The following is a 24,403-nucleotide window of genomic DNA, read 5'->3' on the forward strand; positions in this document are numbered from 1 at the left end:
ACAGCAGAATTACAGCAACTTCAACGAAAAAAGAACAATGAGGACATGAAACCAGTACTGCAGTAAGGTAAAGGAAGCTATTTAGCTAAAAAAAAAAAAATTCCTTTAGTGATCCTTTAATACTCCATGCCCAGTGCCCCATAGCAATTTCATCACAGTTTAAGTATTTGGGAAATAATATTCAACTACCTGTGGAATCTTTTGAAGAGATACATTTATGGCCCATAGTTGGGACATTTAGAGACTTTTAGTATTGGGTAGAGTAAACTTATTTAAGATTTTCCTGCCAAAATTGTTGTATGTTCCTGTATGTAATACTTCTGTATATATCCCAAAGAAAACTTTCCAATACATTAAGGCTGGATTCACACTTGTGCGGTGCAATTTCCAGCTCTGTTATCTCTGCAAAGAGATAACGGGGCTGTTCAGTTGTTCCTGTACGTTGTAGCTGCGAATTTGCTTTCCTGGGAAGAGGGGGGGGGGGGGCAAGGGAGCGAAGTCTAGTGAGCAGGGAGAGCATTCCTGTTCAGAACAGATCTGCGAATCAGATGTGTTCCCATGGAGTTAATGTGCAGACCATTCGCAGCGCAATGCCTAGAAAACGCACACGTTTTTTGGGCAATGCGCAGTGTGAATGCATCGCACATGTGACATTAAAATCAATGTATTTTAAAATTTAATGCGAATTGGATGCAGTGTAAGCCGCAACCAATTCACATGGGGCCTGACTCCTTATTAAACTTTTTTTACATAATCCTGCAAGGCCCTAGTGAATGCAAATGTTGCTTGTACAAGAGTATTTATGAATACACAGCTCAAAAAAATTAAAGGAACACTTTTTTTGAATCAGAACTCCTGGGATATTGATCTGGTTAAGTAGCAGAGGGGGAGGGGTGTATACAGAGGGGAGTTGTTAATCAGTTTCAGCTGCTTTGCTGTTAATTGAAATCAACAGGGGCACTAGATGGGCAACAATGAGATGACCTCCAAAACAGGAATGTTTTTTCAGGTGGAGGTGTCTGACTTTTTTTTTTTTCCCCCCTACTCCTCTTTTCTGTTTTTCACTAGTTTTGCATTTGGCTAGGGTCGGTGTCACTACTGGTAGCACAAGGCGATACTTGGACCCTATACAATTTGCACAGGCAGCTCCTCCAGGATGGCACATAAATATGTGTCATTGCCAGAAGGTTTGCCATGTTTCCCAGCACAGTCTCAAGAGCATGGAGGAGATTCCAGGAGACAGGCAATTGCTCTAGGAGAGCTGGACAGAGCCGTAGAAGGTCCTTAACCCATCAGCAGGACCGGTATCTGCTCCTTTGTGCAAGGAGGAACAGAGTGAGCACTGCCAGAGCCCTACAAAATTACCTCCAGCAGGCCACTGGTGTGAATGTCTCTGACCAAACAATCAGAAACAGACTTCATGGGGGTGGCCTGAGGGCCTGACGTCCTCTAGTGTGCTCTGTGCTCCCTGCCGGACACTGTGGAGCTCGATTGGCATTTTCTATTGAACACCAAAATTGGCAGGTCCGCCACTGGTGCCCCATACTTTTCACAGATGAGAGCAGGTTCACCCTGAGCATATGTGACAGATGTGAAAGGGTCTGGAGAAGCCGCAGAGAACTTTATGCTGCCTGTAACGTTGTTCCGCATGACCGGTTTGGTGTTGGGTCAGTGATGGTCTGGGGAGGCATATCCATGGAGGGACGCACAGACCTCTACAGTCTCACTAGGAGAATGCCCTGATGTCAGGAATTCATACAAGCACTTGGGGGCCATACAAACTACTGAGGACCATTTTGAGTTAAAATGAAATTTCAGCAAAATGGACTAGCTTGCTGTGTAATTTTTTCACTTTGATTTTCGGGGGTTTCTTTGAATTCAGCCCTCTGTAGGTGGATAATTTTAATTTCCATCAAATGATGTGCCATCCTTTCATTCCTAACACATTACCCAGTCCATATCAGTACAGATATCCAGCATGAGATTTTTGCCCGTTGAGATGTGTACAGCTTGTATAACAGTATAAATTTGCTGTGCCCTCAAAATAATTCAACACACAGCCATTAATGTCTACTCCACTGGCAACAAAAGTGAGTACACCCCAAAGTGTCAATATTTAGTGTGACCACCATGATTTTCCAGCACTGCCTTAACATTTCCAGCACTGCCTCTTGGGCATGAAGTTCACCAGAGCTTCACAGGTTGCCACTGGAGCCACATATAGGCAGCCTGCTGGGGTGACTGTTTGCCATAACAGGCTGTGCCTTGCTGCCGGCAATTTCCAGCCCTATGTTTTCCTCTCGTTACAAGCACATATGACAAAAATGGACTCCAGATCACATTTAATTTATTTGCCCAGTGCTTTAATCAAACCATATTAAAACAATTCAGACGTTGGGCAGAAATGCACAATAAGTCCCTGACCTGCTATACTCTCCATCTAACTGTTTGGATTACTGAAATGATAATGGCCCTTATTAATCTAGGCGCAACAGTTCTTTGTGCAGTAAAACTGCTGCTTAATTTGTGATGGCAATATTTGAGGCTATTTTAGCAAGCTTTGTGTTAAACCAAGTTCAGTGTAACTGAATTCTGGAAACTGTGCCCAACATTTGGCAAAGGACTAGTCGCCAGTGCTGACTGTAGTTTACCTGCAGCTGATATTTTTGCCATGACTGACTTGCTATGCCACCATCTGCACTGTGTCTGTGTGGAGAAGGCCACCTTGGTAGAGTTAATCCATCAAGAAGAACGGTAAACAGCACAGTAGTGACCGCCACATCTGAGACTAGCAGAGGCAGCAGTGCTTTAGATCTCACACTGAATATATGCAGCTATGACATTGTAGCCTAGGCATGTTCACTCCTGGAAATGCACTGCTGCTTTTCAGGGGATGTTCATGGCAAAACGTAGATTTTTTATTTATTTTTTAAAGGTTTTTAGGCACAATCAACTTATTTTTTTTTTTTTTTTTTTTTTTTTTTTTAAATTTTTTCCAAACTTTAGTACATCTTAATGTTCCAGATATTTAACTAGAAACATTTTATGCGTTCAGTTCTGCTGTGATCGTCGCATGTGTTTAACTGCTAGTACAGTATGGGTCCTAAATAAAGTTGCTAAAGGCTAGGTTCAGACTTTGTGTGTTGGGAATGCACGCTAAAACCGCATGCTTTCCCAACTTGCTGCAGTTTATCAGACGTGTGTCAGTGCCATTAATTGGCAGCCCTAGGCATTTGCAAATGCTTGTTCTCGCAGGCACCAAACTGCATGGTGACACAGCATCATGCTATTCGGTGTGGCACATTCTTTAAAAAGCATCAGGAACTTTTTTTATTTTTTTTTCATGTGTCTTGAGTAGGACAGCCCTTTGAAATGAATGGGCTGTCCTATATGTGAAAATGAGCATGCACTTGGTTGCACCTGTAGGTGTGACCCAAGCCTAATAACAGTGAGAAATGTATCCTTTATATGCCTTAGTGCTAAGATGTGTTTTTTGTTTTTTTGCCTTTTCTTTAGGAATTGTTTGATCGCATGATCACAGAAGAAATGGCCATGAAAGATAGGCTTGAAAAAAGTATTCCCCTGTACCAAAAGGAATTAAAGACTCTGTGCTATGAGTTATCGCTAGAGGAGTACAAGGTGAGAAATCGGTATTGACACTCTCCCTACGAACTATGTTTTTTCTTTATTACATTCATTTTTGATCATTTTTTAGGTGGATGAAAATATGACTGTTCTTCAGATTGAAAAAGATCTAAGAGTGACATTAGAGCTTTTTACGAAACACAAGAATGAACGCCTTAAGGAACTGATGCTTCTACAAAAAGAAGACCAGGAATTATGCTCTGATCTTTGTGTTACTCCATATTATATACCATCAGGGAGAATACCAAGTATTAAACAGCTAGAAGAGCTCAAAGAACACATTAGGGTTCAGTCTGAAGAAAAGGTAACATTTTTATATTTACATATGAATGTACAGCTTCAAGACTATATAAAATCAAAGTTCACCAAAAATGGTGCTCAGTACTGGGTGGGTATTTAAAATGCAACAGATGGTCTGCATACCCATCTTACAACACAGCTGAAGTTCCTACTTGCCACCTCAGTCACTGCTTTGTTTTTATTTACGCCAATGGAGGAATCTGGTTGGGATGTTATGACTAGACATGTGCACTGCCAAAAAATTTGTTTTTTTCGTTTGTTATTTTTTTTATTTTAATTTTTTTTGCTTTTTTCGTAATATCGGGAAATTCCGAATTTTCGTATTTCCGAAAAAGCAAAAAAAAAACGGGAAAAAATTAAATTAACAAATGGGGGGGAAAAAAACAAATTTTCGGAAATTCTAAAAATTTTGAAATTTCCCATTTTCGAACTTTAGATTTTTGAATGTTAGAATGTTAATATTTCAAATTTTTTAATTTTCGAATTTCTTAAAATCCCTATTTCAAAAATTCAGGTTTTCGAACTTGTCATTTTCGAATTTTCAATTTTTTTTATTCGAAATCCAAATTTCCATAAATCCGAAAAATAAATTTGAATATTTGAAATTTCGAATATTCGAAAAATTCGGAATTTCTAAAATGAAAAAATTTGTAAATGTAAACTAAAAATTTTCGTATTTCTGGAAATCAGAATTTCGGAAATACGAAACATTCGGAATTAAATTTGTTTTATACGAAAGTTCGGAATTAAATTAGAAACTAAACAAATTGCACATGTCTAGTTATGTGTGTATACTAAAGCCACCTATGATTATAATGGCTTGAAAGGGCAGACTCTCCACTGGCTTCCTGGTGGGGTATTAGTAACTAGAATGGTTTTTCTGTACTCCTACTGTCTAGCCACATCTAGTTTAGACCACCCACGTTCTCCCATGTTTGGCAGGTACCTGGTTTTGACAGGAACTTCTCCCTGCAGTCTTCTGTGACACATCGCAGGTCTTAGACTGTGTGACTATTAACAAAAGCGCAGCTGGCTGTGAAACCGAAAGCTGCATAGCCAGCTGCCCACAGTTAGGATGGCAGTGCCAGGAACACAGACTAGTGAAGAACTAGCCCAAGTGAGGGCGGTGCTGGATCGCTCGATGGATAAGTTTCTTTATAATAGTCAGGATTTGTAGCTGCTGACTCTTAATTATTTTTTGCCCAGACTGGGCAACGGCTTTAAAACTAGCAATTCTAGTATGTATTTTATTCAGAAAAGTACCCTTTTTTTTTTTTTTTTGCGATACGTTTTTTGTTTTCCATGATCCCCCAGTATGTGGGAACGTATAATTATATTTGGACAATAAGAATATTTTGTGTACGGTAACTCAATTTTGATTGCCATATGTATCAGCATATATGTTGTGTGAACTGTTTATTCTATGGCTCTTCATGTATCAATGAAATATAATGTACAGAACAGTCTTGTCTTTTTACATTAGAAAAAACGCCTTGAGATCTTTTCATCACTTCGAACAGAAATCCGACAATGTTTCGACGAAATAGGGCGACAGCCTGAAAATACACTAGAGCGGGATGCCATCTGTGAGGATGATGAAGCATTTTTTCTCACACCACAGAATATTGAAGCTCTTAAGGTTTTAAAAAAACAGGTAAGTCTCTTAAATGTAAAGTAGATGTTGTCCGTGTCCTAATAGAAAATGTTAACCCTGTTTCTGCCTATTTTGTCTAACAATATAAAGTTAAAAGGACTAATTTATTAACCACTCCAGCCCCGGGAAGAATTGGCCCCTTAATGACCAGAGCACTTTTTAGAATTTGGCCCTGCTCTAGCTGGTAATTGCGTGGTCATGCAATGCTGTACCCATTTTTTTTTTTTTTGTTGCTTTAGTTTTTAAAGTGGTACTAAAGGTTCACGTTTAAAAAAAAAAAAAAAAGTCATACTTGCTGTGCAGTTAGTTTTGCACAGAGTTTCCCCAATCGTCCTCTTCTGGGGTCCCATGGCGGCTCCTCCCCGCAATAGATAACTTCTTCTGGGAAGCTCTCTCCCGAGAGAGGGTTACCTTGCGGGCGTGTTCCCGTGTCATACACTCAGCGTACATAGCCGCCAAATGTATGACTGGGCCCCGGCGGCCACGTCATTGGATTTGATTGACAGCAGTGGGAGCCAATGGCTGCGCTGCTTTCAATCTATCCAATGAAGGGCCAAGAAGCCGTGGGGAGAACTACGCAGGGTCGCGCCCATGGAAGTTCGGGGCTCAGGTAAGTAAAACGGGCGCTCGGGGGGGCCGGACAGTGCAAGGTGGTGTTTCACCTTAATGCATAGGATGCATTAAGATGAAAAAACACGAGGCTTTACAACCGCTTTTAAATCTTGAAAGAATTACTGGCATGATGTGCTGCACCTCCTCCATAGACGTGAATGAGACTGTATTTGTAGCATCTCTGGCTTTGGAACCTAGCTATTCGTTCATTCTAAAGGAGGCAACTATGCAGTTTTGGCCAGCGGACAGGGGGAGGACACCACTAAAGCCTGGTGCATATTCTTTTTAATGTAGCCAAAGAATAGCGAATGAAATTAACGTTTGAAAGCTAATGGTTTTTGTTCAGTCAAGCAGTTTGTCCAGCATTCAGAAAATCTGTTATGATTTTGACCCTTGTAAGCAATCATAATTCACTGTTTGCTCCTAAATGACCTAGTTTATGTTCAGCCCTCTAGGATCCCTTGTTTTCATCAAGCCATGTTTGGCAATATATTTTAGGTTGGAGTGTTCATTTATTTTACATTGTTTTTGATTGACATGTGGGAGTGTGGGAAACTTGCACTTATGCAGCCTCCAAAAGTTTAATGTTTTTGCTTTTTATTTTTGTGCTACAGCTAGAAATCAAAAAGGAAGAACTTTTATGTACTCTGAACACAGTTAAAGAAAAAGTAGGGAATTTATGGAATCTGTTGCAAATTAGTCAGGAAGAGCAAGAAGTATGCCAGAAGTTTTCTGGAAACCCTATTTATGACGACATTAAAATGGTAAGTGTCCATGAGAGGAAATGTACAACAAATCGGCCTATTTCAGACATTTACTGCTAGGAGTAATGTGGTTTAGAGCTCTAATTCTCCATCTGTGGGACTGGTTTTCCCTGTAAAGCTTGACATCCAAGCTAAGACCCCTTTCACACTGAGGCGTTTTTCAGGCACTAAAGGGCTCAACATACTGCCTGAAAAACGCCTCCCCTGCCACCCTAATGTGAAAGCCTGAGTGCTTTCACACTGGGGCGCTGCGCTGGCAGGACATAAAAAAAAAGTCCTGCAAGTATCATCTTTGGGGCTGTGGAGGAGCGGTGTATACACCACTCCTCCACCGCCCCTGCCCTATGAAATGAATGGGCACCGCTGCCAAAGTGCCTGCAAAGCGATTTTTGGCAGCAGTGCTACAGACGTATTTAACCCTTTCCTTGACCGCTAATGGGGGTAAAAATTGGCCAAATGGCAACACTTTACCGGCGCTAGTGGCTCTTTACCGCTAATGCTGCCCGCGGCTCGGTGTGGAAGGGTTCTACGTAAAGCCTGAGGCTTTTCAATTCAAAACTCTAAGTTTCAGTTTTCATTTTTAGTTTTTTTTTTTCTTTTTTTTTTTATTATTTATATAAAAATGCATGCAACAGTTAAATGTAGCTTAAAGTAATGTCTAAGACTTGTGAAGCCTGGGTGTCGTGTGGTCTTTTCCTACCATATGAGACTTATTGAAAATGCTTTGAGAATTACTGGGTTGAAGCGGTCTATCAGAATCTGCTTTTGGTGACTTGGTTAGTGTGCAAAGCTGATCTGTGGTGCTCCGCTATGGGTTATAAATATATGGGCAAATGTGTGGGCGTTAAAGCCCACCCTTTTGCTTCAGCACATATATGCGTTTTATATAGGCGTTAGGAGATTAACATAGTGGCTGCAAAATTTTATTTTGACTGGAAAAATGTATGATGGAGGCAATGCTGCTTCATAGCTTCTTTAATGTTTGATTTAGGCTGCATTCACACCTGAGCGTAGGGCGTTCGGTCGTTTTCCCAAGGCGTCTTCCAGGACAGCCCTTGAGAGATGGAGCTCCTCCCTGGACAGGAAACACATCACCCCCAGCTCTTTAAAAGGCGGTCCCTCAGGCATCTGTTCAGTTTTATGTGTTTCCTCAGAACGGAGGAGACATGTCACTGAGGAACCGTCTTTTCAGAGAGGGATGGATCCGGGAGAGTGTCCATCTCTAAAGGGCGGGGGAAGACAGCTGGGCTGGTTGTTCCCTCACCTGGTAATCCTCTCCGTTTTTTGGGCCACGGGTTCCCTCCGCATGCGTTTGGAGTTCCCCGTTCTTCCTTCCCTCCGGTGCCCGGCGAGGGAGTGGGCAGTGATGGCGTGCATGGGCGGCGGCGTCTGGCGGCGGGAGAATCTTCCTTACGGTGGACGCCGTGACCCGGAAGTCGCTGGGCGTAACCTCCAGGCCGGAATGCGCGTCATCACTGTGCGCCGGAAGCTCAGGTTCCGGTTTCTGGCGCGGGGTTTGAAGAAGGCCGAGTCGGCGCTTTCAAAAGGCAGCAAGCGTGGGCTGTACTCTGCCTATTCACCGAGCAGCATGGATGCTGCACACGCTCCAGGGGAGTCTGGCGCCGGCTCTTCACAGGTAGGCTGGCTGTGCCAGAACCTTATGCCTGTGTTTTTCACCTGTATAGGGGAGCTAGATAGGTTGTATTCCTATGTATAGCTCAGTGGGCACCTTAGAACAGGGGAGGAGGGGGCACGTGTTATGTATTTACTAAGAGTTCCTCTCTCTCTCTCTCCCTCTCTTTTCCTGTCAGAAAGAATCAAAGGATACTAAAACCCCTTCTAGAGACAAAAAGAAATGTGCCACATGTAATGCAAGGCTTGCTTCTGGCTATACTAAAAGCTTATGTGGTCCCTGTATTACTACTGTTGTGAATAGCGAAGAGGATTCCCCGCTCAACAAATTTCTGGGTTCTTTTAAGGATGAAATGCAAGCAACTTTTCAGTCTTTTAGAAAATTAATTGCTGACACACAGATTGCAGGTTCAGCTGCTAAACAGCAGGAGGTGCCCACCTCTCCAGTTCTGGTAGCATCAGGAACAGGTGATCCTGTAGAGAATGAGGAGATTTCCCTTGATAATTCTGATGCAGATTCTTCCCAGGGAGATTCTGGGCAAGAAAATGTTCAGGATGACTCCCACACCCCTACTAGATTCAAACTCTCCCAGGAGGAGGTAGATGAACTAATTGGGGCTATTCATGAGACATTGGAGTTGAAGGAGGAAAAAGCTTCGCTTTCACGTCATGATAAAATGTATCAGGGGTTAAGCAGGAAAAAACAGAAGGTTTTTCCAGTGCACAAAATAGTTTCAGACTTGGTCCTGAAAGAATGGGAGGAACCTGACAAAAGGCCCTTCTTTTCAGGTGGTTTAAAAAGGAGATTCCCTTTTGATGAGGACCCTGCTGCGGTCTGGAATCAGTCTCCAAAACTTGATGCCCCACTAGCAAAGGTTTCTAAACACTCAGATCTCGTGTTCGAGGACATGGGACATTTAGCGGATCCCATGGATAAAAGAGGGGATGTTATCCTCAAGAGATCCTGGGACACGGCCATGGCTAACCTTAAGCCAGCATTAGCAACCACGTGTGTAGCACGTAATTTGGAGTTTTGGCTCAAACAATTGCAGGAACACCTGACAGCAGGTACGTCTAGAGAAGAGCTGTTAAAATCCTTTCCCATGCTGTTTAAAGCTGTGGGCTTTATTGCCGATGCCTCGGCAGAATCAGTAAAGCTTTCAGCCAGGGCAGCTTCTCTATCAGTGGCTGCGAGGAGAACTCTTTGGCTCAAAACCTGGCCGGGAGACACTGCCTCTAAGTTACGCCTTTGCAGCGTTCCTTTTTCAGGAAATTTTTTGTTTGGCACTCCGCTAGATGAAGCGTTAGAACGCACTGCGGATAAAAAGAAGACTTTTCCTGACAAGAAAAAGTCAGGTTTCAAGAAGTTTTTTCGTCCCTTTAAAGGGCAAAAGAAAAATCAGGAAAAAGGGAATTCAAATAGACCCTGGGCGACGCAAGGGGGGAAAAAGAAAGCCAATGTGCTCTTTAACCCTCCTGACAAAAATCCCAAAACCCAGTGATATCAGGATCCAAGTGGGAGGAAGATTGGGGGACTTCCTTCCACAATGGAAAAAACTGACCTCCAACAATTTTGTCAGAGGAGTCATAGAAAGGGGTTATGCTCTGGAATTCGATCAAGCACCACCAAAAAGGTTCTTGATTACACAACTGGCAAAAAATCAGACAAAAGCCCAGGCATTACAACATCTCATAGGAGAGCTTGTAGATCAGAAGGTCATAATACCAGTTCCCAAACAAGAGGGTCAGGGTTTTTACTCGCACGTCTTTTTAGTGCGGAAGCCGTCAGGCAAGTACCGCCTGATCTTCAACCTGAAACCTTTGAACACGGCCATTCGATACAAAAAGTTCCGGATGGAATCGATCTATTCTGTGAAAAATCTGCTTCAAAAAGATTGTTTCATGGCAAAAATAGATTTGAAGGATGCCTACCTTCATATTCCTATCAGGAAAAGCTCCCAAAAGTTCCTCCGCATAGCCATTCAAGTGAGAGAAAAAATTTATCATTTTCAGAGTCAAGCTCTTCCCTTTGGCCTCTCCTCGTCCCCGAGGATTTTTACAAAGATTCTTGCGGAGACACTGGCCCCCCTAAGACTCCAGGGCATAACAGTCGTCCCATATTTAGACGACTTACTGTTCTTAGCACCGACGAGGCAAAAACTGCTGGCAGACCTAGTGGTCGCCCAGCAGTGGTTGACTCAGTTAGGTTGGATCATCAACCAGGAGAAATCAAACCTCATTCCCTCTCAGGAGATCCTGTTTTTGGGCTATATAATAAATTCAACAGAACATAAGACCTTTCTTCCTCAAGAAAAAATCGATCACATAACTCAACGAGTAGCGCAAATACAGACAAATCTCCCTGTAACAATAAGGGAGATAATGTCGGTTCTAGGCCTCATGACAGCCTCCATACCAGCAGTGAAATGGGCCAGGTTTCACCAAAGACCGCTCCAGTCATTCCTTTTACAGAATCTTTTAGGAAAGGACTTGGAGGACAAAGTGTTTCTTGCAGAAAAAACAAAACAAGCACTTTGGTGGTGGAGAAACCAAAACAATCTGAAAGGAGGTCTGTTGTGGAACCCCTCGGTTGCGCTCATACTGACGACGGACGCCAGCAACCAAGGCTGGGGAGCCCATCTAGGGGATCAATGGGCACAAGGCCTTTGGAGTCACCTAGAAAAGAAGCGCTCATCAAATTACAGAGAGTTAAAAGCTGTAGCAAAAGGCATGGCAGCATTTCAAGACCAACTAAAACATCAGCATGTGCAGATCAGGTCGGACAACGTCACGTCTGTGGCGTATCTGAACAAGCAGGGGGGAACCAGGAACCCCAGCCTGATGAATATAGCCAAGGAAATGTTTGTTTGGGCAGAAGGGAATCTGGAGTCCCTATCGGCCGTCCATCTCAAAGGTACGCAGAACGGTCTAGCAGATTTTTTGAGCAGACAGTCGATCTCTCAAGAGGAGTGGTCTCTAGATCCGACAGTGTTTGCAGACATAGTTACCAAGTGGGGTCTTCCGGAAATCGACCTTTTCGCAAACAGGAAAAATGCCAAACTACCAAATTTCTTCTCTCTGAATCCAAGAGATCAGCCACTAGCAGTCGATGCCTTACAGAACAGTTGGACATTCAACCTGACCTATGCTTTCCCTCCACTTCATCTTTTGCCGAGAGTCCTCTCCAAATTCAAGATGGAGAAGACTTCCCTCATTTTAATAGCCCCCTTTTGGCCGAAAAGGGCCTGGTTTTCACTTCTACTATCCTTAGTAGATCGGCCACCCTGGATGTTGCCGTGCAGTCCGGATCTGCTGTCTCAAGGTCCGGTCCAGCACCCCAACCCAACCTTTTTGAATCTGGCGGCTTGGTATCTGAAATAGACATCCTGAAGTCTAAGGGTCTATCAGACAGGGTGATCAAAACTCTGTTACAGAGTCGCAAGCCAAATACCAGAGCAATTTATCAGAAACACTGGAAAAAATTTAATCTCTGGCTGAAAGAGAATAGGAAGAGAGAATACGATTCTCCAACAATTTTAGAATTCTTACAAGAAGGCATCGACAAGAAATTGGCTTTAAGTACTATTAAAGTTCAAATTGCGGCCTTATCAGTTTACGTTCAACGCTCACTGCAGCAAGATCCACTTATTAACAGATTTTGTAAGGCGGTTGCTAAACAACGACCGGCCCCATGCCGAAAAAGTACCGACATGGGATCTTTCCATTATGTTGAAAGCAGTTATTAGAGAGCCTTTTGAGCCGATATCAGAGGCTTCTCTAAGGTTAATTACTTTAAAGACATTCTTCTTAATTGCAATGACTACAGCTCGCAGAGTCAGCGAACTCCAGGCTCTATCAATCAGAGAACCTTACATGCAGGTATTGGAGGATCGGGTCATTCTGAGAACGGACCAATCTTTTGTTCCAAAGGTCGCTTCTTCTTTTCACAAGAGTCAGGACATTATTTTACCCTCTTTTTGCAATAAACCTGCAAACAGCAAAGAAGAACAGCTGCATCGGCTGGACGTCCGAAGATGCCTTCTTGCCTATCTAGATGCAACTAAGGAGTTTAGAACATCAGAGGCCCTGTTTGTTCTTTTTTCCGGAAATCGAAAAGGAAAACAAGCTTCAAAAGGGACAATATCCAGGTGGATCAAAATGGCCATCTTGGAAGGGTACAAAACTCTGCACCTGGACCCTCCGCAAGGCTTGAAGGCACATTCTACAAGGGCGTTAGCCACGTCCTGGGCAGAAAAAGCCGGCGCTACCCCTGAGCAGATATGTAAGGCCGCCACGTGGTCAAGCATGTCAACATTCATTCGACACTATCGTTTGGATGTCTTGAGTAATCAAGATCAGGCCTTTGGGAGAAAAGTCCTCCAAGCAGTAGTCCCTCCCTAAACTGGTGAGTGCTTGCTCATCCTCTCAAGGGCTGTCCTGGAAGACGCCTTGGGAAAAACAGAGTTAGTCTTACCGGAAACTCTGTTTCCAGGAGTCTTCCAGGACAGCACGTTCCCACCCTATGCTTTGAGGTAGGTATATATATATATATATATATATATATATATATATATATATATATATATATATATATATATATATATATATATATATATATATATATATATATATATATATATATACATGAATAATGTAAATGGTATATATGTTATTAACTGTATTTCAGCTCCGTCCTTCGGTTCTTGGATTAAAACTGAACAGATGCCTGAGGGACCGCCTTTTAAAGAGCTGGGGGTGATGTGTTTCCTGTCCAGGGAGGAGCTCCATCTCTCAAGGGCTGTCCTGGAAGACTCCTGGAAACAGAGTTTCCGGTAAGACTAACTCTGTTTTTTTCGGGCGTTTTTTTTTCGCGCGTATTCATGCTTATTTGCGCGTTTGCATACAGCGTCGTGCGACGTTTTTGTACTTCGGCGTTTCTTATTTTAGCCAATAGGAAAAATTATCATCTTTTCATCACTTGTTGCTATGTTGGTATATTTTTTTTAATCTTCTGCATGGGCGACAAGTTCTATTGATTAAAGCGACGAAACGCCCATAGCAAACGCCCGTTGTCGCGCGATACGCTCAGTACGCGCGTTTCCCATTACTTTCTATGGGGAAAAAAAACGCTCAAACGCCGCTGTCGCGCGATTCGCGCGACAAAAAAAGGTCCGGGACTTGTTTGAGCTTCGCGCGACAGGCGTTTGGGCGTTCAGGTGTGAACAGTCACCATAGGGAATAATGTTAATTCTCCCCTCTGGCGTTTGTGAGCAGTGCGCTTCAGGCGTAAAAACGCCTAGGTGTGAATGGGGCCTTAGGCTTGCTGTGTGAATGGGGACAAATGACAAACATATAGTGAGGTTAGTACAGCTAGGCCTAATCGGCAGATCTGTCAGCAGTCCAGAAGTGGTCCACTGGATTGTAAATCCACGCTACCCTACTTGTGATGGTTCATAGTAAAGCAAGTCCCATTACAAGTTTGTAGATGGCAGGTAAAGGCATATTTGCATACTACGAAGACTTGCTGGCTTCACCTTTTAGTGAATATTTTGGAAACCATGAAGCCACTTTTTTTTTAACCAGACAACATCACATATTTTGCTGTCACCATGTTGCTTTATCGGGACATTTACTGTTAGTAGTTTTACCTGCTGCATAACCTGGATTTTGAACCTGTTATGCCCATTTTAGATTCTCTTTAGCCATTACATTAGTTTGGTGATATGTCTTCTATTTTCAGTGGGAAAATGAGCTTGGACGGCTAGATGAGATAAAAATGGTAAAGCTGAAGCAAGTAATCTTAAATATAAGACATGAACTAAAGATATACTGGGATAAATGTTTTTATACCGAAGAGCAAAGAAAGGCATTTGAACCATACTACAGTGGTAAGAGTTGATAACTTTTTTTGTGCTCTGCAGTCTTTCCTGTTATATTTTACTAAAATATGAAAGTTCTTGATTACAAACCTAATTTATTAAACTGGAAGATCCATTCATAAATGAAAATAAAAAATGCATATTTTGCCAACACTGTTTGTCCTCCAATTATAATGACTGTTTGCAGAATGTCCAGCCCTCTTAGTTCAGCACACATCAGAAGCTGGTTTCCAGCCATTCACCGAGTAGGATAATGGATGAATATTTGACTAACTTCCTATAGAAGTTTAACATTTTTGAAAATTTTAAAGCCAATAATAAACACATCTGAATATTTACTGTTTTGCAGTTATAAAGCTACACACACACACGTTAAAGTGTCACTAAACCGTTAAAAAAAAAAAAAAAAAAAAGCCACTTGTACAATACTGTGCAGGAGTGCCCTCTAATACTAGTTTGCTATGCTGGTACTTCCTACAAGTTGGTGCGTTGGCCCACTACTTTGTACTCTACATTGGGACTGCTCGGGGAAGGGTGACTATAATACACATGCCTTGAGACAATGTATGGTGGGAGTAGCACCCTTTAAAATGGAAGTATATAATATAATCAATGCGTCTATGTACAATATATAAAAATACAGTTTATAAAAAAAATTGCGTTCATTGACATGAAGTAGGAGCATCACAGCTAATGTACATAATTTACATGATAACTTTAGGCTTTTGTTTTACAGATCACTTCACAGAAGATCTTTTATCCCAGCATGATAACGAAATTGTGAAACTGAAATTGCAATATGAAAAATGCAAGCCAATTCTTGATTCCATTGCCAAGTGGGAAACCAACTGGTCTCAGTTTTCAGCTCTGGAGGTTATATATTTAATTGTTTAATTTTGTGGTGTTAAAAAAACAAAACTGTAAAAAGGGGAGTGCCTTTTAGCTCACCATCTGCATTTGGTTTTAAATGGCATACATCACATCTATCTTGTGTTGCTCACCTGCAGTTTTCTATGAAGTGAGTAAGCAGAACTGCTGCCACGTTCTATTACTATATTTGAGGTCTTCAATCTCTCTAACAGGGTCTTAATGAAATCAAGTGTTTTTTTTTGGGGGGGGGGGGGGTTCCCTACTTTGTCTAATCCACGGAGATCTGCTTTAAAGAATCATTTGAAATTAAAAGATCTTCAAAAATGTATAAAGGCATCCATGTTGCCTTGACATTTTCTGCAAAAATGACATTGACCTTTCAGCTGTCTGCTTTATTGCATTGAGATCGCTTATTTTCCTAGGGAGAAGAGATTACATTGAATTGGGTAGTTTCTGTGTCCGCAAAAAGAAAACCATAAAGAATGCCTGAGCTTTAAATGTAACAATCAAACCCGTGTAACGGTTTTCTACTTGTAATTTAGTACAAAGACATTGCCTTTACACATTTCATTATTTTGCTGCTAATTTGGTATTTATTTTTTTACAAATTTAGAAAGGTTTTTAATTTTACACATTACGTTCCAGAAAAAGGCAAACGATCCCAACAGATTTTCAAACCGAGGAGGAAGTTTACTTAAAGAGGAAAAGGAACGTGTAAAATTTCAGAAATTACTGTCTAAGGTAAAATGAGGTGCATGTTTTGAATCTTCAAATCCACATTTGAATAATCTGTGAACGGTTAATGTTAATGCGTTTTATTTCTTAGCTAGAGGAAGATCTTAAGGCTAGGATAGAATCATGGGAGGCAGAACAAGAATGTCCATTTTTGTTTAATGGAAGCAAGTTTATGGATTATGTCGCAAGTCAGTGGGAAACCCTCAAACAGCAGAAGGAACGGGAGAAACAAGTTCGGGTGAGTGCTCTTGCATTTATTGTGGCATATATGTAAAAAAAATAGTCTTTCCTATTTCCAGAGGTATTGGCCTTGTGATTTGCTTTAGTTTTTACTATTTTTGTAAAATTTTTTTTACTGTTGGTAAACAATTTTGGTTATTTTCAACCCAGAAAAAAGAAGACCCTCAACCATTTAAGACTCCAGTTAAAAGACCGGCAGGATCATGTACACAGGGTACGCCAAGTAGCAAGACCCGGAAGGCAAGTAATCAAGTAAACTGCTGCTTGCTAAGAATACTGTTCTGTCACTGCAAATCAACAGACTTTCATGTTAATACCTTTCACTATGGTAAACGCTCAATAGGGTTTCATTAATTTGATGTAGTTCAAGTGAGACCTCTGTGGTTTGTTTTTTTTTTTTTTTTTTTTTTTTTTTTTAAGCACTTTTGGCAGCTGATTTGATCACGGAGCATGCAGTATCTTTGTCTTTACCCATGTCCTTTAAGCCCGTGCAATGATTGGTAATAGTCAAAAAGGCAATTGGTTACTGTGCACCAGTTTTAGTAAATCTCACCCAATGTGACTTAAAAGAAACACACCACATTGTAGCCTAGAATAACAAAGCACTCCCCTGCTACCTCCAACACCCTTCTCCAAACTAAAGCCTCATACAAACGCGAATGGATTTTCTGCAGATAAAGCGTCAGACTATTTTGTCTTGCGTACAAATGGCACACAGTTGTCGGCCAACGAACATAGTGACGTACTATGTGTTTTTTTTTTTTTAGCTCTTTAGCGCCACCCTTTGGGCACATTCTGCTGTTGTGTTTGAGCATTGCTTCAGCGCATGCGCATTTGTACTTTGGACTTTTATCTGACGGACTTGTGTTGGAAAATCTGACAACAGACCGTTCGCGGGAAAATTTAAAAGCCTGCCATCCAATATTTGTCAGTGGAAAATCCGACAACAATTGTCCGATGGAGAGTGCGAACGGTCGGATTTTCGGCCAACAGTCTGTCAACACACAATTCCCGTCGGAAAATCGGATCGTGTGTACAAGGCTGAAGACTACACTGTTCACTGCTGGCTGTTTCCTGTGAAGACTGGAAGTTCTGTGAAGCAGCACTGACAGAGCAGGAGCCAGCAGCATTGAAAGTTTTTTTTAAACTGCAAGTGCTCTGGTAAGAATTGTAACATAGTTTACTGGGGAATGGTTATTTTTATTGTGCTGAATGTGTACATACTTCATTCATATGGTCAGAAAATATTTTACTTTTTGTTGCGTAAATATGAAATGCTGCATTAGAATGTTTTCTATGCAGTTTGCAGGTGAGGCTTTAGTGACAATCTCCATGTAGTAGCTATTTAGCTTTGCTGGAAGAAGCCCATTATTAAACTCAAGCTAAATAAGAATGATGACTTCTATTGACACTAGGACTATGGAAATCCTTTGTCATATTTACATGTTTATTTGTAAGATTTCGTATGCATATTTACACACTTCTACTGTACATATATTAGCAATGTTAAACAATTTGCTTAATTTTATTTTTAATCCAAAATGATGTATTCCTTAGTAAAATCAATCCCGGAAGTGTTTCTCTGTCTAGTAGGTAGACCTTTGTAAGCTGTACAGCCATATTGCACAGTTGGGGTTGGTGGATCACAAGGGTTGAATGCACTCCTTTTTACATTTGACAGTCATTTTCAATATTTTTAGTGCCAGGTTCAAATATACAGATTTTAGATGTGATTATAAACTTGTACCTGAGGAAGACCATGGCAACTTTAACTTTAAATGGCTTCTGTGTAGATGTGTATTTTTATGCGATTTGTGAGTTTCTCTAATCTAAAACTTCTATGTGCAGGTTAATGGAACACATGCAACCATATCGCGCACAATTGTAACTAGTGCCTTTGGAAACCAAACATCAACAGGAAAACCACAGCTTTCCACAATAAAAGTAAGTAAAGTCAGTTACAATGATATTTCTTTACTATAGATTGGTAACCTCAAAGTATTGTTTACCGATGTATCTCGGATTAACCACTTAAGGACCAGAAGGATTTACCCCCTTAATGACCAGGCCATTTTTTGCGATACGGCACTGCGTTACTTTAATCGACAATTGCAAGGGCGTGCAACGCTGTACCCATTTAAAATGGATGTCTTATTTTTCCCATAAGAGCTTTCTTTTGGTAGTATTTGAGCACCTCCTGTGGTTTTTATTTTTTGCACTATAAACAAAAATCGATTTTTGAAGAAAAAAATGATTAACTTTGTGCTATAATACATATCCCCAATTTATTTATTTTTTTAAATAAAAATTGTTTCTTTATCAGTTCAGGCCAATACGTATTCGGCTACATATTTTTGGTAAAATAAATCCCAAAAAGGGTATATTGATTGGTTTGGGCAAAAGTTATAGCGTCTACAAAATAGACGGTAGATTTAAGGACTTTTAACTATATATATATATATATATATATATATATATATATATATATATATATATATATATATATATATATATATATATATATATATATATATATATTGTGTGTGTGTTAAATTTATTGTTTTTACTGTTAATGGCGGTGTTCAGCAAATTTTAGCGGGGCTGTGACATGGGGTCTAATTTGTCCGCCGTAAAGTGACACCAATACAGTGATCAGTTCTTAAAAAAAAAACGAACGCACTGATCACTGTATAAATGACCTTGGCAGGGAAGGACTTAACACCAGGGGCAAACAAAAGGGGTTAAGTATGTCCTAGGAAGGTGCTTTCTGTGTGGGGGATGGACTGACGGAGTACACAGATCACTGTTCCTGATTACTAGGAACAGACTATCTTTGTATTCCCCTGTCAGAAGAGGGATCTTGTTTACCTAGGTAGATCACAGAGGCAGAATGGGGGAGCGATCGCAGGTGGCCCGGTGGGCATCGCGGCTGCTGGCCACACACATTGACGCCCGCTCCGTGCCATGGTGGGCACGCCCACAGTATCTATTACACGGGACAGCGTACAGGGACGTCATTTCGCGCAATAGATCCGTTCTGGTGCAGTATATCTGCGGCGGTGGGTCCTTTTTTAAAGGGGTTGTAAAGGTTTGTTTTTTATTTTGTTGCCCAAAAGTAGTAGAAAGGGGAAGTAGGTAGATATGTATTATGAACAGTGCTGCATATTATGTTGGATGTTGCCATATGACTTGGGAAAATTTAAAGTGGAGTTTCCATCCCAAATTATTTTTTTTTTTTTCATTATTGTGCTCATTAGACCTAAAAAAAAGTAAAAAAAAAAACATTTTTTTTACTCATCTGGAAATGCCTGTTGCTATGCGGTCCCACAAAATCTGCCTTTGAAATCACCTAGGATTCTGACATCATCTCCCTCTAATGCTCCTGGGAAATGTGTCATCATTTCCCAGGATGCAGTGCGCTGTCCAATTATCACTCCCCATCCAAGACTTCCAGGAAGTAAGTGCTTGTAGGCTTCACAATGCCCACAAGAAAAATGACAACGGTGTAGATATAGTTTTATAAACTATCCTTTTTTGAATATCTATGCGGATCGGCGGCGGATTGTAAAATGGTAAGCGACCGGATTTATATTATAAAAACGCAGGATGAAAGGACATGCATTTAAAAAATGCTAATTGTGGTTGGAACTCCGCTTTAATGTAAATCAAAGGCACTAGTAATAGAAAAGAAGAATAATCTAAATCATAGTTTCTCATAAAAGCTCTAAGCTACGAGTTGAGCCAATGTTGGTGATGCACCATACACTGCTTTATCTGCAATGTGGTAATAATTGGGGAAGTCCTTTATCTATGCGGTTAACTATTTTCAGAATACTGATTTAAGCCTTCATTTAGACAGAACCAATAATTTGCTTATAATTAGGGTTGTCCCGATACCGATACTAGTATCGGTATCGGGACCGATTCCGAGTATTTGCGGGAGTACTCGTACTCCCGCAAATACCCCCCATACCGAAATAGAATACTATCGACCACCCCCCCCGGGCCGTCGTTACGCCGAATCCCGCCGCCGTTACGTCGCATCCCGCCGCATCCGCGCTGCCGCCGACTGTTTAACACGCGCGGTGATTGTAATGAATGGCGCTGCGTATAGACACTCCCCCTTGCTCGGGTGAACTGTCCAATCCCGAGCAAGGGGGAGTGTCTGTACGCAGCGTGGCACGAATCATTACAGCTGCGCCGCGTACAGCTGTAATGATTGGTGCCGCGCCGCGTATAGACACTCCCCCTTGCTCGGGTGAACTGTCCAATCCCGAGCAAGGGGGAGTGTCTGTACGCAGCGCGACGCCAATCATTACACTCCCCGCGCGTGTTAAACAGTCGGCGGCAGCGCGGATACAGGTAAGGGGGATATGGGGGGAGGCAGGATTCCCCAGTCTGCTTGAGTTTCTTCACTTTCCTCCAGTCTTAATACTGAACGTGGTATGCCAGCTGAAAGCATATAACAATCATCATGGAAGAAGGACAAGGGTGGCATTCACATGAGGAAGAGGTTAGCAGGAAAGCAACATTTGCCATTTCCATGGATAAGACCCAGCATGCATATTATAAGCAAACGTATTATTCCAAGGAAATCAGCAATGTCAGCGATTTTAATGAAAGTTCACAGTGATGCTCTGTAACCCACAACTACCCAGCTCCTCAGCATTAGATACAGGGTATTTACATAAAAAAATATTGTAAGTCTACACATAGCTTCTACTGTACTCTCCCTCTGAAAATGCCTGTTGCCGCATACTTGGAGCGGTGAAGGAGCAATGTGTATACCACTCCTCCATCGCTACTGGTGGGAGACATTGCTGCATGGGTGGAGACAGTGGCTGGATAATGGGGGGAGACAGTGGCTGGATAATGGGGGGAGACAGTGGCTGGATAATGGGGGGAGACAGTGGCTGGATAATGGGGGGAGCCAGTGGCTGGATAATGGGGGGAGACAGTGGCTGGATAATGGGGGGAGACAGTGGCTGGATAATGGGGGGAGACAGTGGCTGGATAATGGGGGGAGACAGTGGCTGGATAATGGGGGGAGACAGTGGCTGGATAATGGGGGGAGACAGTGGCTGGATAATGGGGGGAGACAGTGGCTGGATAATGGGGGGAGACAGTGGCTGGATAATGGGGGGAGACGGTGGCTGGATAATGGGGGGAGACGGTGGCTGGATAATGGGGGGGAGACATCGGCTGGATAATGGGGGGAGACGGTGGCTGGATAATGGGGGGAGACGGTGGCTGGATAATGGGGGGAGACGGTGGCTGGATAATGGGGGGAGACAGTGGCTGGATAATGGGGGGAGACAGTGGCTGGATAATGGGGGGAGACAGTGGCTGGATAATGGGGGGAGACAGTGGCTGGATAATGGGGGGAGACAGTGGCTGGATAATGGGGGGAGACAGTGGCTGGATAATGGGGGGAGACAGTGGCTGGATAATGGGGGGAGACAGTGGCTGGATAATGGGGGGAGACAGTGGCTGGATAATGGGGGGAGACAGTGGCTGGATAATGGGGGGAGACAGTGGCTGGATAATGGGGGGAGACAGTGGCTGGATAATGGGGGGAGACAGTGGCTGGATAATGGGGGGAGACAGTGGCTGGATAATGGGGGGAGACAGTGGCTGGATAATGGGGGGAGACAGTGGCTGGATAATGGGGGGAGACAGTGGCTGGATATGGGGGGGGATATGGGGGGAGACATGGCTGCATCTGTGGGGGGACATGGCTGCATCTGTGGGGGGACATGGCTGCATCTGTGGGGGGACATGGCTGCATCTGTGACATGGCTGCATCTGTGACATGGCTGCATCTGTGGGGGGACATGGCTGCATCTGTGGGGGGACATGGCTGCATATGGAGACACATTTAAAAAAAAGTATCGGTATTCGGTATCGGCGACTACTTAAAAAAAAGTATCGGTACTTGTACTCGGTCCTAAAAAAGTAGTATCGGGACAACCCTACTTATAATGCTTTCTGCAATGTCCTCGGGTTTATAACATTTTTGTAGGAGAAACTGCCTAGAAGAGGGATCGGCCTTGTGATTTGTGTCTTCCTCTTTATACAGGCATGACTCCCAGGGCTTACAGCATTGGTCTTCTGATTGGTCTACCTCTCTGCTAGAGAATTTCTCTAAAGTTTATGCTCCTTTTCGTTTGCCAAAATGCAAATGGTGGAAAGCTGCTCCTATGAGGCACAATCCTCTGTTCTGTATGCTGGATTAATCATGAATTTAAAGTGTCACTAAACCCAGTAATGTAAAAATGATTCATCCGCCCCACCACCACAGTGCCCACTTCTTATAAATCATCTTTCTCTTCCGTTCATGGACGGACACAGCAGCCTTTGACCTTAGGGTTATATCCGCTTCCTTCGGGAGAGTTTAGGCAGAAAAAAAGCTTTTTAAGTGTTAACACTTTCCTTAGTGCAGCTCCTCCCACACCCTGCTCTAGCAGCCTCAGTTTTTTTTCTCTGCCTAACGACAGGCACTCTGGAGTCCTGTACTCTGGAGATTTTTTTTCTTGCTATTTTTTTCGCTTTTTATTGTTTTTGTTCCTTTATTTTTGAATTCTGTGATTCTTCTATCAACAGCTGGGTGACAGGCTGGGTCTTGACTCTTGTAGTCCCCCCCATGTTCGGCCATCGAGCATGTGACGGCCCTCGGCTCAGCTCTGGGTCGTCCACGACAGGCCCCTTTTGCTCCATGGGCGGCCGGGGAACATTTTGTTCTAGGGCACACATATGACCGGCCTTTATGGCTTTGTCAGTGTGTCTGGCCGACAGCCATGCCGTTTTATGCGGACGTTGGTTCTGTCTGGGATACCTCCAGCCGGTGGTCGCAGGACGGGTAAGTATGGCCCCTTGCTCAAGTAAGGTGGTATGGCTGGAATTTTCCCCCGGGGTAGCGGCTGTGAGGGGTGGGCTTTCAGGGGTCTCTTTATTACACCGGGGGCTGTGTGTGTTCACTACAGGGTCTTTTGTGTGTGTGCTGCGCTGTAATGCTGTGTCACTGTCTTTTTAAATGCGCAATTTTCCTGTGGTCCTATGGCGTTTTTTGCTATACGGTGGCCATCTTGGATTTCGTTTGGCCTTGTGTGGCCGTTTTAGTGCTCAGGAAGACCGCAAATCTCTGAGGAAACGGGACAGCAGCGCGGTCGGCTTCTCAGCACGCCTCAGACTCCTCTCAGCTCGCGCTGCACCGGGCGGGGTGGTGAGTTCCCTGGCCCCATACTCTGTGTAACGGCCGGGAGGTGACCGTGGGTGGTTTCTGCTTTGCAGTGGGGTGACACAGCGGTGGGGCACTATGGAGCCTGGGCCAGGTACTTCTTCCCCACACATGCCTAAGTTAATCCTTGATGCCCCTCCCCCTGCCACATCTGTTGAGGCAATGTCGGCTGCCCTGGAGGTTTTTTTTTTTCTCACCAGGGTTGAAGCAACTGGTGCCCGGATGGGGGGTAAAATGCGCCCCCTCCCTGAGCTTGCTTCTGGGGATGCCTCTGACACAGAGCCATGCCCGGCTTTTGCCCCTGCCTCTGTGGTGTCAGAGGATGCAGGCTTGACCCACGCGGACAGTGAGTGTGACTCTGTTTCAGGGTCAACTCTTGACAAAGAGAGGTTTTGGCGGAGGCAGCAGATGTGCCGGTCCCCTTTGGGGTTCCGCAAACCGCCGCGCACTACAAATGTGTTCCTTATTTGGACAATTTATTGCCCAAGGAACGGGATACGCCGTAGAAAGTTTTTGCTTTGAGGAGGACTTTGTGAAAGACTGGGTCTCTCCTCCTCCTGTGGACTTTCCCGTGTCAAGATTGAGCAAAGCCACCACGTTACGTTGAAGGGGCTCCTGCCTTTTAAGGACCCTGCTGATAGGAGAGTGGAGGCTGTGGCCCGCTCTCTATTCGCTGTAGTGGGTTTGGCGGTGAGGCCGGTTTTGGCTGGGACTCTAGTGTCACAGACTCTAAATGAAAGGGTGAAGCTCCTGCTGCAGGAGCCGGAGGCACAAGATGCTTCCGTGACCTGTAAGGACCTGGCTGAACGGTTGGTTCGAGGTCTGATGTCCGTCT

At 43.2% G+C, this 24,403-nt stretch overlaps 1 protein-coding gene across 2 annotated transcripts in view; it reads left to right on the plus strand.

Annotated features, from left to right (window-relative positions):
• The window catches only part of LOC120913989 (protein regulator of cytokinesis 1-like), a 62,136-nt gene that overhangs the window by 16,076 nt on the left and 21,657 nt on the right, over positions 1–24,403 (plus strand). For both annotated transcript variants that reach the window (XM_040324379.1, XM_040324389.1), the window contains exons 3-12: positions 3,517–3,639; positions 3,716–3,949; positions 5,429–5,599; positions 6,826–6,975; positions 14,348–14,495; positions 15,223–15,359; positions 16,002–16,097; positions 16,183–16,329; positions 16,482–16,571; positions 18,180–18,275. In XM_040324379.1, coding sequence (XP_040180313.1) covers positions 3,517–3,639; positions 3,716–3,949; positions 5,429–5,599; positions 6,826–6,975; positions 14,348–14,495; positions 15,223–15,359; positions 16,002–16,097; positions 16,183–16,329; positions 16,482–16,571; positions 18,180–18,275 — 1,392 coding nt within the window. The remainder of the gene's footprint in view (positions 1–3,516; positions 3,640–3,715; positions 3,950–5,428; positions 5,600–6,825; positions 6,976–14,347; positions 14,496–15,222; positions 15,360–16,001; positions 16,098–16,182; positions 16,330–16,481; positions 16,572–18,179; positions 18,276–24,403) is intronic.

Source organism: Rana temporaria, chromosome 1 (genome assembly GCF_905171775.1).
Source record: "Rana temporaria chromosome 1, aRanTem1.1, whole genome shotgun sequence".
Taxonomy (NCBI): domain Eukaryota; kingdom Metazoa; phylum Chordata; class Amphibia; order Anura; family Ranidae; genus Rana; species Rana temporaria.